General features: G+C 53.3%; 1 protein-coding gene across 1 annotated transcript in view; it reads left to right on the top strand.

The window, feature by feature from the left end:
- The window catches only part of PIK3R6 (phosphoinositide-3-kinase regulatory subunit 6), a 46,540-nt gene extending 33,999 nt beyond the window's left edge, over positions 1–12,541 (top strand). Inside the window, exons 14-21 of the mRNA XM_006761719.2 lie at positions 41–163; positions 3,257–3,367; positions 4,890–4,980; positions 5,187–5,257; positions 6,111–6,201; positions 8,690–8,760; positions 11,240–11,352; positions 11,868–12,541. Coding sequence (XP_006761782.1) covers positions 41–163; positions 3,257–3,367; positions 4,890–4,980; positions 5,187–5,257; positions 6,111–6,201; positions 8,690–8,760; positions 11,240–11,352; positions 11,868–12,024 — 828 coding nt within the window. The 3' untranslated portion in view covers positions 12,025–12,541. The remainder of the gene's footprint in view (positions 1–40; positions 164–3,256; positions 3,368–4,889; positions 4,981–5,186; positions 5,258–6,110; positions 6,202–8,689; positions 8,761–11,239; positions 11,353–11,867) is intronic.
- Positions 12,542–13,660: the final 1,119 nt, after the last annotated feature.

Here is a 13,660-nt window from a genome sequence, read left to right as displayed (position 1 = left end):
AGACAAGGCCTGATGGTCCGCCTCCTCCCTTTGTCCTCAGAAGCGCGCATCATCCTGGCACTTGGAGCTCGGAGAGCTGGCGGCGTTCCTGGGCCGGGCGGACCCCTGGTACGAGAGCACCGTCAACACCTTGTGCCCGGCCATCCAGAAGCTGGCGGAGATGGTAGGGGCGGTGAGGGCAGCAGGGCGGAGGGAGGCGGGAGGGGGCCATTTCCGATGTGACTCTTGACCCTTGACCTAAAGAGTCAGTTCAGGGGACCCTCCCGGGGGATCCATGGTTGGAGGAGGCAGGAGAGCAATACAGGAGGGAACCCTAACCAGCGAGTGGAGAGAAACCTTACCACAGTCCTTATCCACGGGTTCTGCCTCTGCCGATTCAACCAGCCCGGATGGAAAACACTCAGGAAAACCAGGTTACACTGTTGCTCATGGGTACTCGGCCCACAGTTGCCTCTGTCCTAAACACATACGGACTCTTGTTTCTTGTCATTGTTCGCTAGATAATACAGTATGACAGCGACGTACATAGCATTCACATTGTATTAGGTGTCAGAAGTAATCTAGAGCTGACTTAAAGTACACGGGAGGTTGTGGGTAGGTGACTTTATAGAGGGGATGTATGAGCATCCGCAGATGCTGGTACCCACAGGGGTCCCGGAAGCAATCCCCGTGGTTACTGACTGTACTTGGGACAAAACCACAGTGGAAAAGATGAAGGAAAGCATCCTTGCGTGAGTGTGTAGGCCAATGACACTCCTTCTCTTGTGGGTTTCCTGCAATGCTTTGTCTGTGGTTATAATAGCGAATGCTTCCAGGGCCCGCCCATGTGCCAGGCACTGCTCTGAGTACTTAACGCAGGGCATCCCTACCAAGTAGATACTCCTATTGGCATGTGCTATTGTCTCCACAGCCCCATTTTACAGCTCAAGCAGCGGAGGCACAGAGAGATTAGGTAACCTGCCCAAAGTGACCGAATGAGTGGTAGAGTCCCTCATGGAATCAAGAGCACATTCTCTTACGCCGCGCCACCCCCACCCCTGGCGGCCGATAGTGGGAAGAAGCTAATCTCTTGCTGACTTGAAGAGGCCTTGACATATTAAGAGAATTCTATCCTTTTTGCAATCATATGTGTTGCAGACATTTTATTCCACTTTATTATTTGCCTATCAATTATGTCAACAGAGCTTTTGATCTTCAAAAGTTTAATACATTTGTGTAGACATACATAGCACTTTTATGTGTTGAAAGGATTTCTCTACTGATTAAATTGTACCCAAGATTAAATACATTTTCACTGATAATTTACCCTAATACTTTGAGCATCTCCACTTTTACATTTACATGACCTATCTGCCATTAAATTCAGTGTTTAGTGTGGAGGGTGTAATGTTATTTTTTCCAAACGGTTAGCCAGTTTTCCTAAGCTATTAATTGCATAAACCATCTTGCTCCATCCATCTGAAATGCCACTTTCATCATTTACTAAATTCTAACATATGCTTGAGTTTATTTCTGGATACCTGTTCTTTCTCATTGGTCTATTCAGTTCTGTACCAATTAGCACTTTGATATTTTAATAGCTGTCAGGGTAAGCTTACCCTCTTACTTCCCTTTTTCAAAACTTTTCAGAATGTGCTTATTTAGGTTTGTTTCCAGAAAAGTTTCAGAATTTTTTCATTTTTCTAAAAATTTTATTGATTTTTTTTTTTAAGGGAGAGGGACACAGAGAGAGAAATATTGATGTGAGAGCAAAACATCACTCAGCTGCCTCCTGTGTGCTCCCTACCAGGGATCAACCTGGGCATGTGCCCTGACTGGGAACCCAACCTGCGACCTTTGGGTGCTCGGGGCCGACACCAAACCAGCTGAGCCACACTGGCTGGGGCTTCGTTTTATGTTTAATTCCCTTGGGATTCTGATTGGACTTTGGAGGAGAATTAGCATCTTTAGCATATTAAGTCACCGTCTCTGAGACTGAAGTATAACTCTATTTATTAGGGTCTTCTTGTATATCCCTCATGGTAGTTGTACAGTTCTCAGCATATAGATTTGACCCATTTCTTGCTTCATTTATCCTCATGTTTAATAGTTTTTTCTTGCAATTGTGGATGGTATCTTTCTCCCATTGTTTTTGGATGGTGTTACTGCTAGTATAAAAGGGACTTACTGATTTTTAGGCATTTATTTTTAAACTTGTCACTTTACTGAGATCTCCATTTTGCTTTAGTGCCTGATTGATTGGGGTGCCTTCTTATATCTTTTATTTGAATAAAGATGTTTGGGGGGCATGTTTTCTGAATTATTGCCTATCTAAAAATGTCTGCATATTCATCAAAGACTATTCAGCTGGGTATTAAAATACCTTTTCCTCAAAACTATGTGCCTTTATTGGTAGTTTTCCCCCCTGCCAGGACACATATAAGATTTTGGTTTTCTCCTGCTCTCCGTCTCCTTATAATTAACAATTTGTATGACCCTTACATTTATTACAAAAGCAGTTTCCACACGGGGAGACTGGAAACAGTGCGTGATGCAGCATGAGTAGAATAAGTTCCTACTTCTTCAGCATGACCTTTTTGAAGGGAACAGTATTCAGTAGATGAGATGTGAGAATCAGAGGAGATCTCATAGGGTCACACACAGATGGGTTAGATAAACTCTGAGCTTCTTTCCAACACTGATACTCTCAGATTCTATGTAGACATTCTGCTCTATTTACCTAAAATACCAAATTATTATGCTTTAGAATTATATGGGGCTGGGGGGGAGGGGGCTGTAGGACATTGCACTAGTCCCTTCCCAATAATATGCAAAAAATAGTTAGTTTATTAATATATTCAGATACCACCAGAACTGAAGGAAACATCACCTTCTGGTTCAACTCCTCATGCCCCAGGTTAGTGATGTGAGAGCAAACCTAGAACCCAGTCCAGACTCTTACGTGACTAGTTATATCCTCAAGCATCTTGTCTACCCCAAGCACCCAGCACAATGCTTTGCACATCGGGGTACCAAGTATGTCTTGGTGCAATTACCATGAACCCGAGTCCCTGGGGAAATGGGGTTCTGCACAGGCATATTTTGAATAGAGTGGAAGTTGGGTGGTAGGAAAGGCTTGGACTGTGCTGAAGGGCCAGCTGGGTTAGTACATCACAGAAGATAGCTGGGGGTTATGGGGTTTCTCTATTAAGAAAGTGGCACCTCCCAGTGTAGCATGGAAGGAGGTCGTTGAAAACTGTCTCTGTCTCCCTCACAGCCTCCCTCCCTGGACACATCCCAGACCGTAGACCCCTTCATCCTGGATGTCATCACCTACTATGTCCGCATGGGCACCCAACCCATCTATTTCCAGCTCTACACAGTCAAGGTAAGCTGTCCACCTGGGGCAGCCTGCTGGGCCCCAGGACCCCACCCCTGATACCTGGCTCTGAGGAAACACAGGTTACCAGGGTGAACGTCATAAACCCACCCGGAGACCCCGGGCTGTGAATGTCATCTTCTTACTGGGTTTCGTCCTGGATTTCTGTGAGCGCCTGCAGGCTAGTTTCCAATGGCCACCTCCGCCTCTAGCTCCTTGTGGAAGTCCTTCTAGCTTACGGGATTCTTGTTTTCACTCTGCTTCCCGGGGGAGATCTCTTCTTCATTGCCTCCTTGATTTTGACCTAAATAAAGGATTCAGGACTTTTCCTTGGTTTTCAAACTGCAAACCGAAACAACACAAAAGAGACAAATGGGGGGAAAAACTCTCAGAGGCCCTGGTACAGGGAGTAAACATCGCAGCTGCGACTGCCCTCAGCCAAAGGCCCCCCAGGAGCACACCTAACGCAGGACAGAGAGGGGTTTCCTGACTTGCTTAGTGAGGGGGGCCACACACCTGGAGAACCAGGAGGCATCTCAGGAGGAGACTGTTAGAACTCACAGCGCCTGTCCTCCTGCCCGGTGACTTTGGAGAGGGCTCCGAAACATGTGACTTGGCTCTGGATCACACGCTGTCAGGAATGACTCTACGACTGGGCATCTCAGTGGCTTGAACTGCTATTCTTTGGCGCGAAGGAACAGCAGCCGCTCACTGTTTGCTGGGAGGGGAGGGGAGGGCTGTGGCCTGCACAGTCTTCCCATCTTTCCTGTGTTCAGACGTGACAGTGGCGGGTCGGCTTTCTTTCTTGGCCCATCACAGTCACGGAGTGGCCTTGCCTAACAGTGTCGGCGTCTGTGAACTTGTTTATGGTCAACAGAACATGGAGACCGCGCCCTGAGTGCCAGGCCAGCCCCTGGCTGCTGGCGGACACGTTTTTCCTCTCTCCATCCTGTTCTTTTGAGGATCCCGTGGCTATTCTTCCCTGTCGTTCCAACATCCTCCCTCCTGCCGCTCCCTTCTGCTCTTCCCTCAGGAGCCACTCCCACCCCCAAATTTCCTCAGGGTCTCCCTAGCCCTTGGCTCCCACAGTCCAGGCTTCTCTGTGTACATGGAGGACTGCCGGGTCCTCCGTTCTGGCCCTCACCCTTTCATCCTCCCCTGCCAGGGTCTACAAGAGACTTGATTACCCTCCCTCATGTGCACGGTGTCCCTGCTCCTGCCGTCCACATTAGTGCTGGTTCCAGTAGTTTGGGTTTCAATCATACTTTCCTCCACTGATGATAAATCTATGATTTGCTGGGATATGATATACGTGTAGGTGATGGACAGAGTCAGATCCGGATCATCACTGGATGCCACTCGGAACCCCGCACCGGCAGGAGGGGCAGGGGGACTCTGACAGCTTCCGGACACGCTCCCAGCACCCACATCCTCAGGCTCTGGGGCTGCAGGGGGAGCTGCCTCTGGCAGGGAGCCAGCCTTCTCCACCTCCTCCCCCCTCACCCCTCACCCCTTACTCCCGTCTCTCCAGATCTTCTTCGGTGACCTGAGCCAGGACTCCGTGGAGGACATTTTCCTCACTGAGCTGAAGGTGAAGATCCAAGACTCCAAACTCCCCAAAGGTGAGCATCTGCTCCCGTTTCCAAAGCTCGCCCTGACTCAGCCTCCCCAAGCCCCATTGCCCCACCTGGCTGAATACTGAGGTGACCTGGGTCCCTCCAAGCTCACCCGGATGGAAGGGCAGCCTGGCCCCCCTGAGGCTCAGGGCGGTGGGGAAGCTGGGCTGGGGGAGGACCTCCCACCTTCAGCCTCTTCTCGTCTTCCTCAGAGGCTTTCTCCCCCCGGAGGAGAGGTGCGGCTGAGGCCCCCGGGGCAGAGCTCTCCCTTTGCTACCGGAAGGTCAGTGCCGGGCGTGGTGGGGAGGGAAGGTCAGTGCCGGGCGTGGTGGGGAGGGAAGGTCAGTGCTGGGCGTGGTGGGGAGGGAAGGTCAGTGCTGGGCGTGGTGGGGAGGGAAGGTCAGTGCTGGGCGTGGTGGGGAGGGAAGGTCAGTGCTGGGCGTGGTGGGGAGGGAAGGTCAGTGCTGGGCGTGGTGGGGAGGGAAGGTCAGTGCTGGGCGTGGTGGGGAGGGAAGGTCAGTGCTGGGCGTGGTGGGGAGGGAAGGTCAGTGCTGGGCGTGGTGGGGAGGGAAGGTCAGTGCTGGGCGTGGTGGGGAGGGAAGGTCAGTGCTGGGCGTGGTGGGGAGGGAAGGTCAGTGCTGGGCGTGGTGGGGAGGGAAGGTCAGTGCTGGGCGTGGTGGGGAGGGAAGGTCAGTGCTGGGCGTGGTGGGGAGGGAAGGTCAGTGCTGGGCGTGGTGGGGAGGGAAGGTCAGTGCTGGGCGTGGTGGGGAGGGAAGGTCAGTGCTGGGCGTGGTGGGGAGGGAAGGTCAGTGCTGGGCGTGGTGGGGAGGGAAGGTCAGTGCTGCTCCCCCCCTCTGCTGTGCCCCAGCCTTCAGAGAGTTTTGTAGGAATGTGAGGGCTACCAGCGGCCTCCCATGTAGACAGGAGGGGACCTGATTTCAGGAACGAGGGGCTGTCCCCTTCCTCACTGGAGACAGAGGCTACACATGCCCCTGGGGCTGACAGTGCTCCAAGCCCTTTCCGGGTCCCCTTACTGGGCAGTGGCGACTCAGGAAAAACTCGAGGCAGGGGCTGGGAGTGAGACTGCTGATGTGAGGATGTGAGGGCTGCCATCTATACCTGACCTCCCTCCCCAGGCCCTGCTCAGCCACCGGACCCGAGAGGTTACCATTTCCCTGAGAGCCACCGGGCTGGTCCTAAAGGCCCTTCCAGCCAGTGACACTGAAGGTGAGGAGCGGGGAACGCAGAGCCGAGAGAGGGCGGAGGGACAAGAGGGCGACAAGAGGGCGGAGGATAGAGGGGGCAGTGACAGGAGGGGAAGGACCCGGGGAGGCCTCCGACCCAGCCCTGGGGTCATTGAACAGGTTGAGCTCCTCCTCAGGCTGCCCCGCCGTCAGATGCTGAGCAGTGATTGGTGGCTGCGCTCTAGCACTGGGTCTAGGCCTGATGAAGGCAGAGGGACTTCAGGGGGGGCTACAGCAGCTCCTCCTCGGCACCTGGGCTGCAGGGCTAGAGTTTCATTTGGGGATTTTTATTTGAATTCTGTTCCATTGGGCAGGGACCCTCCAGGTCACACAGGGCACTACCAATCCAAAGTATCTACTAACTAATTATAGAATGACAGAGATCTATTGATACTAAGATCATTATCTCATTATCTAAATCTAAAATTGAGATCCTAGAAGACACCAGGTTATGTGCATATAATTACATGCATAGATTAGAGATGGGAGCTGTTCCTGTGAGCGCCCTGGCCTCTGGAATAATGAAAGGGTGGTGATGTGGATTCCTAACCACCACGCACATTGCTCAGAGGCCGTTATGTTCTATGTCAAACATATCCACTCCTGTAAGCATATCAACCTGATGACATAGGCATTATTCGTATTAGCCACTTTTTACGGGAGAGGAAACTGAAGAAAATGAAATAACTTGCCCAAGGTCACATCTTACACAAGAGCCAGTATTCCTCACCTCGGCTCCTCACTCTTCCTCTGCAACCTCCAAACCTCAGCAGGCCAGACGTACAGGCTGTCAGCCACAGATGCTTGTGGAAAATTGTTCCAGAGCAAACAGAGTTTACCAGGCAGAACTGTATCTTGCTCACTGCCTAGCACACGTCCTGGCACATAGTAGGTACTCAGTAAACATTTAGTGAATAAAGGAAGTGCTACTTTACACCCGAAAATTTATTTTAAAAAGAATGAATGAGCCCTAGCTGTTTTGGCTCAGCGGATAGAGCATCTGCCTGCGGACTGAGGGGTCCTGGGTTCAATTCCGATCAAGGGCACATGCCTGGGTTTCGGGCTCGATCCCCAATACGGGGTGTGTAGGAGGCAGCCGATCAATGATTCTCTCTTGATGTTTCTATCTCTCTCTTCCTCTCTGAAATTAATAACATATATATTTTTTTAAAAAAAGAATGAATGAATCTGGAATGTTCCAGAAGAAACACAGACTGAACGTACACATTAGCCAGCCTGGACGCCTCTGAGGAGTATGCCTTGGCTCCCTCCCTCCTCTCCTGTCCAACGATGAGCGCGGCTTTGCTAGCTTTCCAGTTACGGCATCTGTCCTGTACAGCATTTGCATTTATTTAAGGGCATCAGCATTCCTAAATTGTCTTGGCATCTGTCACAAAGAGGACACTCAAGAAATAATCTGTTGATTTGATCACTTCCTGATAAAATGGCTTCCAGGCGGGTTGAATTTGTGGATGACATGAAACCCTATCACAGCCAGACATTGGCGGTGTATCGGAGCTACTGGCCAGGGCACGTGACATCCTCTGCCTGTAGGTCTTTGATGCCCACCGTGAAGGGGACGTGTGACTTTGGCAATAGCTCTAACCGAGAGGTGAGGTAGGGTGGGTGGAGAGCACAGATTCTAGGACCGGAAGGGCAGGCTTCAAGCCAGCTTTGTCACTTACCGCCGTGTGATCTGGGCGAGTTACTTGCGGCCTCTCTCCCCGTTCTTTCACTTCTAAAATGGAGATAAGACACTAATTTATTACATGGAGTAAGTGACAATCTTAACTTCTTGTTAACTTTGTATTTCTTCTCAAGATTCGCACTGCCCACCCCCACTCTAACTTGTGCTTCGCCAAGTCTTCCATCACAAAACCCTGTCAGAACTGAGGCCAGACCCGCCTCAGGCATAGACATCTAAGAACCCTCCTTAGCAGGGAGCCGGGGAGCCGGGGAGCCGGGGAGCCGGGGAGCCGGGGAGCAGCCACACGATGGTTTGGACACAGTAGACACCATTCCGAAGCCCAGGGAAGGCCCTCAGCCTCGGGAGTGCTGCGCTCCTCCCTCTCCGTGGTGCTTTGTTGCACACACATCCTGGGCCAGGGTCCTTCCCAGGAGCTGCGAGGAAGCTCAACAGAACCTTCTCCCATTGAAAACGGGGTGCGCGGGGATGAAGAGAGGGGTCTGGGTTGGCTGTTCTGCCTGAGGATGCGGAAGCTTGTGGATTCACCGGGGGAGGGAAATAGATAACAGAATCAGGAAGGAACAGAAACGTGGCTAGGACCCAGGTGGAGTCAGGAGGGACCAAGCAGAATGTGGGAGGACGTTCATGTGGGGAGGGGGAGTCTTCTTAGGACCTAGGCTCTCAAACTGTCCTACTTCCCTGAAGGCCCATTCATAGCTGCCCCCCAATTCATTCCCGTTTCAAATCCCCCCCACTCCCCCCCAAAATGTGTCTCCCCTTACAGACCACACGTGCCTGAGTGTTAACGTGACGGAAGTTGTCAAGTCGTCCAACTTGGCAGGAAGGTCCTTCTCTGTGAGTACTGGGGAGAATGGGAACTGGGGATGTTCAAATAGGGCAGGTGGCTGGGAGCGCAGGGGGATGGGTGTTCAGAGGAAGGACTTGTGAGCCTTTCTGCGCCTTTGCTATGGAAATGGGTCGTCCTATCAGAAAGAATCTGCTTTCCAATCAGTTGGTTTGAAACATTGAGCATGAACTGGCATAAATAAGGCATCATAAGAGTGAAGGCCTTGTCCCCCACCTGCTGGCTCTCTGAAGACCTAAGACGCATGGAGGTAACTACAAAATACACATTCTGGCATCCCCTGTACTGCACAACTGCCAGACTCCTAACACTATAGCCCGGCCTTTGACCAAATCCAAACAGCTCTTTCAGCCTCATTGCCCTTGGCCCTTATTCATACTTCTTGATGTGGATTCCCCATTGATACAGACTCACCCACCTTCTCCCTGCCTGATGGCCTCTCCCGGCTTCTCCTCCCTACTTAGCTGGGCCTTGGATCCCATGATTCCCCTGACCATGTTCTTAGACACCCTCAACTACCAGGCACATCCTTTGGATCCAGCCTCCTCCTCAGTTTGTACGCTCATGTGGCTGAGTGTTTCTGGACTAAATCCTTACATCCACATAGACTAGGGCCACAGCACACTCATGACCTTCCACCTCAATGGAGCCTTGGCATCATTTAACCCATTTCTCTTCCATCTCCTCTGGGCACCGCTCCATTTGTTTCCTCCAGTGTTGACACCGCCTCCCCGATCCCTGCTCTCTACTGCTCTGTTCTCTTAGCCTATAAACATGCTCACGTCTTTTCCATCCTAGAAGGAGAAATCCCCTGTGGCCTAGTCTATAGGGTGGTGGTAGAAGGGGGCCGCGGCCAGGAGACAGGCTGAGGAGTGAAAGGACCCACAGCGGGTTTGTTCCTTTCTACCCTGACAGCAGAGGCCATCACTTATGCCAGCTCCTTCTTGAAAAATTATCATCAATAAACAGCCAACATGAATTCAGTGCTTGTCATGTCCCAGGAGCTTAACATATGCTGTCTTTTCATCTCCACACCTACAAAGTGGCTGCTATTATTACCACATTTTTCCTAAACAGGTGAGACACAAAAGCACAGAGAGATTAAGAAATATGTGCGAGGTCACACAGCTGATACGGGGCAGAGCCAGGCCCGGGTGCCTGGCTGTAGAGTCTGGGCTTTGCCCCTCCTCCTGTGAGACTCTTGTACGCTCTGCCCATGGATTCCTGGCTGGCCTACCCCAGCCCCCAAAACTGCAGCAGCGATGCCAGGACATGCTTGACACCCCAGCCCCCCAGCCCTGTTTAGGCTGCTGCTGGTGCCTCTGCTCTGTGACAATGCAGAGGTAGCTTAGCTCAGTGGTTCCCAGCCATGCCTACAATGGGAGCTTATTTTAAAATGCTCATGCCTGGCCCTGGCTGGGAGGCTCAGTTGGTTGGAGCATCATCTGGTACACCAAAGGGTTCGATCCCCAGTCAGGGTACATACCTCTCTCTCTTTCTGTCTCTCTCTGTCTCTCTCTGTCTCTCTCTCTCTTTCTCTCTTTCTCTCTCTCTCTGTCTCTCTCTCTCTCTCTCTCTCTCTCTCTCTCTCTCCCCCTAACACAAAATCACGCCTGGCTGGACTCTAGACCATTTAAGTCAGAATCTCTAATTTTATGTTTTGAAAGATGACTCTTACGAGCAGCCAGGGTTGAGAACACCGGGGCAAGTGTCCCCGGCTCTAGCACTCCAGTGTTCTGTGGTGGGGGGCCACCCAAATCTGCAGGTGGGTTGGGCCAGTGACTGCAAAGGCCTCTGAAGTCCCACCTGCAGCCCAGGCAGCTCCAATTCCCTGCCTGGGGCGAGGGAGGTCCTCTCCGAGAGGCCCCCTGAGCTTGGAGGTTAGGGAGGTGCTTTCCTTGGGCCCTGGGTACTGTCTAGAGAAGCCACGTACGGCTTTGGGGCACGGAAGGCTGACACCTGGGCCCAAGTTCCCTGTGCAGAGGGTGGATTTTTTCTGCCCAGATCTGGCCCCCAGACAATTCCAGGGCACAAAGTGAGGAGGCCTAATCTGAGCCCTGGGGGGTAGGGGGGTGGTGGCCTCTTTCTAGACGCCCTGTCTCTGTCCCAGGTGAATAATTTTGTATGTAATCCAACATGGAACTTGGTGGGGGTCAGGACTTAGGAAATTCCACCCATAGCCTGCCTGTCATATGGGAGCACTCAGGCCACTTCATAACCTGGCAGGCACCGGCCTCCAGCAGCCCGGGCTGTGTTCTGAATTACGGATGGCAGGTTGGGAGAAGGACTGCAGAAACCCCGAGGCCCGCAGGGACCAGAGCAGCCTGCAGGACTGCCCGGCCGGGTCACTTGCAGGAAAAGAACCAGGACCGTGTGCTGGACGGAGGAAACACACCCGCCTTCAGGGGAGGAGACGTCGGCAGGGCCCCCTGCCACAGAGGCGATGCCGGAGCTGTCTCTTTGTTGCAGACAGTGACGAACACCTTCCGTGCGGCCAACGTCCAGATCCAGAGCCAGGACCAGAGGCTGCTGACCCTGTGGCTGGACAAGGACCATCGGCGCACTTTCAGGGATGTGGTCAGGTGAGGCCGGGCCAGCCACCTCCTGGGCTGCGTGCCCCATTGGGCAAACCTAGCAGAAGCCAGCCCCTCCCAGCCCCCACCTCCAGCCTCGCCAGAGGCAGATCCTGAGGCCAGGCAGGTGTTCCTGGTGGGTGTGAACTTGGGCCACTGCCCTGTGACTTGAATCCTGGAAGAAGGGCAAATGCACGGCTGACCCCGAGTAGCCGAGATTGGCATGAACCTGCAGCTGCAGCCCTCCCGATCCAATGCCCGGTACTGGCACTGCCCCCTGCAACACAAGCTGCCCTACGGTGGCAGCTGTGCCCAGTTCCTGTGACCCTTGTTGGGTAAGGGCGGCAGACACAGTGACCCATCCAGCCATGTTCTCCTCTCCCAGTGTTCACCCTCGGCCAGGGGGCTCTTTCTTCTCCTGATGCGTCCTCCTCCCTCTATGGGGCCCCCTCCTCTATACACTTTAACCCCTGAGATTTGAACCCTGAGATGGGTCTCCTGAGCTGGTCTCTCTCCACTCACAGATTCGAGGTTGCCCCCTGCCCAGAGCCATGTTCCGGGGCCCAGAAGTCTAAGGCACTATGGCTCAGTTCACACCACCAGAAGGAGGTGGAAGGGACCAGAGCCAAGCCCAAGCCCCTTCTCATGCCCATCAACACGTTCTCCGGCATTGTCCAGTGAGCCCAAAGGGGCAGTGGACGCGCTGAGTCCAAGAGCTGCTGGCCCACGAGGAAGGACACACTACCCACCAGTCCAAATACTCACACCGGTGGCCGGAGCAAGGCCAGGCTGCCCTGGACTGGCCCCAAGGAGCCAGCGAGTGCCTGGAGCACAAGGAGGCTGGCCGTGAGGTTGACAGAGGCCACGCGAAGGCCCCAGGATGCCCGGGCAAAGCTACACACACACACAAGCCCAGCTCCTGACACAGCTGTCCGCTCCTTCCAATTCCCACCTCTCCCACTCATGCTCCCCCCAGCCCTTAAGACCACAGTGACAGCTGCTGTTCTGGTCAGGGCCCGCGTCCTGGGGGGAAATGGGAAGTAGACAAAGGCAACTACACCTCCTCTGCCTCCCACGTCTGCTCCCTTCCCTCACTCGAGCCTCTGCCCACCTCACCCACCCCCGGGCGTCTCTCTCCGTTGAGAGGAAAGTGTCAGAGTCAATAAATGCACACTAAAGTGTTTCTGCTTTTATCTAACACCGGCAATATTCCTATTTTAATGGGGACTGGGGGCAGGACTACCCTGTGAATCCACTTGGGCCAGGTAGTGTCTGCCTGACCACACAGTTGATGTAGGGACTCCCAAAACAGAGGAGGGAATGCAGGCTAGTTTCAGAGAAACCAGAGATTAGAGGCAGTAAAATGCTTGGCTCTTGAGTTCAAAAACTCACACCCAAGTTAAAATGGGGAAAATCAGTGGCCCAGAACCAGTTCCCTCGCCCCCAGGACTAGCTGTGGGTGGGGGAGAAAGGAATACAGAGAACATAAAGGCAAGGCTTGAGCCCATCCCGTCAGCTTGCAATGAAAGCAAGCTGTAGACCAAACCCTGCCACACATACACCCCCACCCGACTCCCTCCCACCCCAACCAAATCCGGTGCTGTGAGCAAACCTGTCTCTGGATGTGGCTGGTTAAGTAAATGTTGGCTAACGTCCGAGTTGGACGTCCTAGGTGTAGATTAGAACTAACCCCTTCCGGGTCTAGATGGACCCCGGATAGGGTGTGGAGTGCCACCCCAAGACAGCCCTCTCTGGGGGTGGTCCTAACTGAAGAGGATGGTATCACCCAGCCATGCCCCCTTCCAGGGGGCACCCATGTCCCATGAAGCAGCTCTGAGCCCTGGGGACAAAAATAGCTGCCTTCTGGGGCTCTGATTGGAGGGAGGCGGGTGATGAACAAGATAACACGTGACAAAGAGCCCTATCGTGCGGGACAGTAGCTGCTGGGGAGAAAACTAAACGGGACGTGAGGGTGGAGTCTGGGAGGGGGTGGGCTGGTATTTCAGTGAGGGTGGCCTCAGGCGGCCCCTGACAGTAACCGGGTGGTCCTGGCCTTTGAGTAAATCCTGAAGATGAGGAAGGAATTCAACTTCTATACTCACTCTCCGCTCCCCAATAGTTTCACTCGCCTGAAGCAGTTCAGGGGTCAAACTCATTTCAACGGGGGTCGCGGGGCTCAGCTTGGAGCGCAGCACCTATACACATGGCAGGTGGCAGGTGCGGGGAGAGCCAGCAGTGTCCGGCCAGGAGGACAGGACCCGGCAGGTGGCAGGTGCGGGGGGAGCCAGCAGTGCCCGGCCAGGAGGACAGGACCCTG

Source organism: Myotis davidii, unplaced genomic scaffold, assembly GCF_000327345.1.
Source record: "Myotis davidii unplaced genomic scaffold, ASM32734v1 scaffold37, whole genome shotgun sequence".
In the NCBI taxonomy this organism is placed as follows: Eukaryota; Metazoa; Chordata; class Mammalia; order Chiroptera; family Vespertilionidae; genus Myotis; species Myotis davidii.
This window is presented reverse-complemented; position numbering and strand designations above follow the sequence as displayed.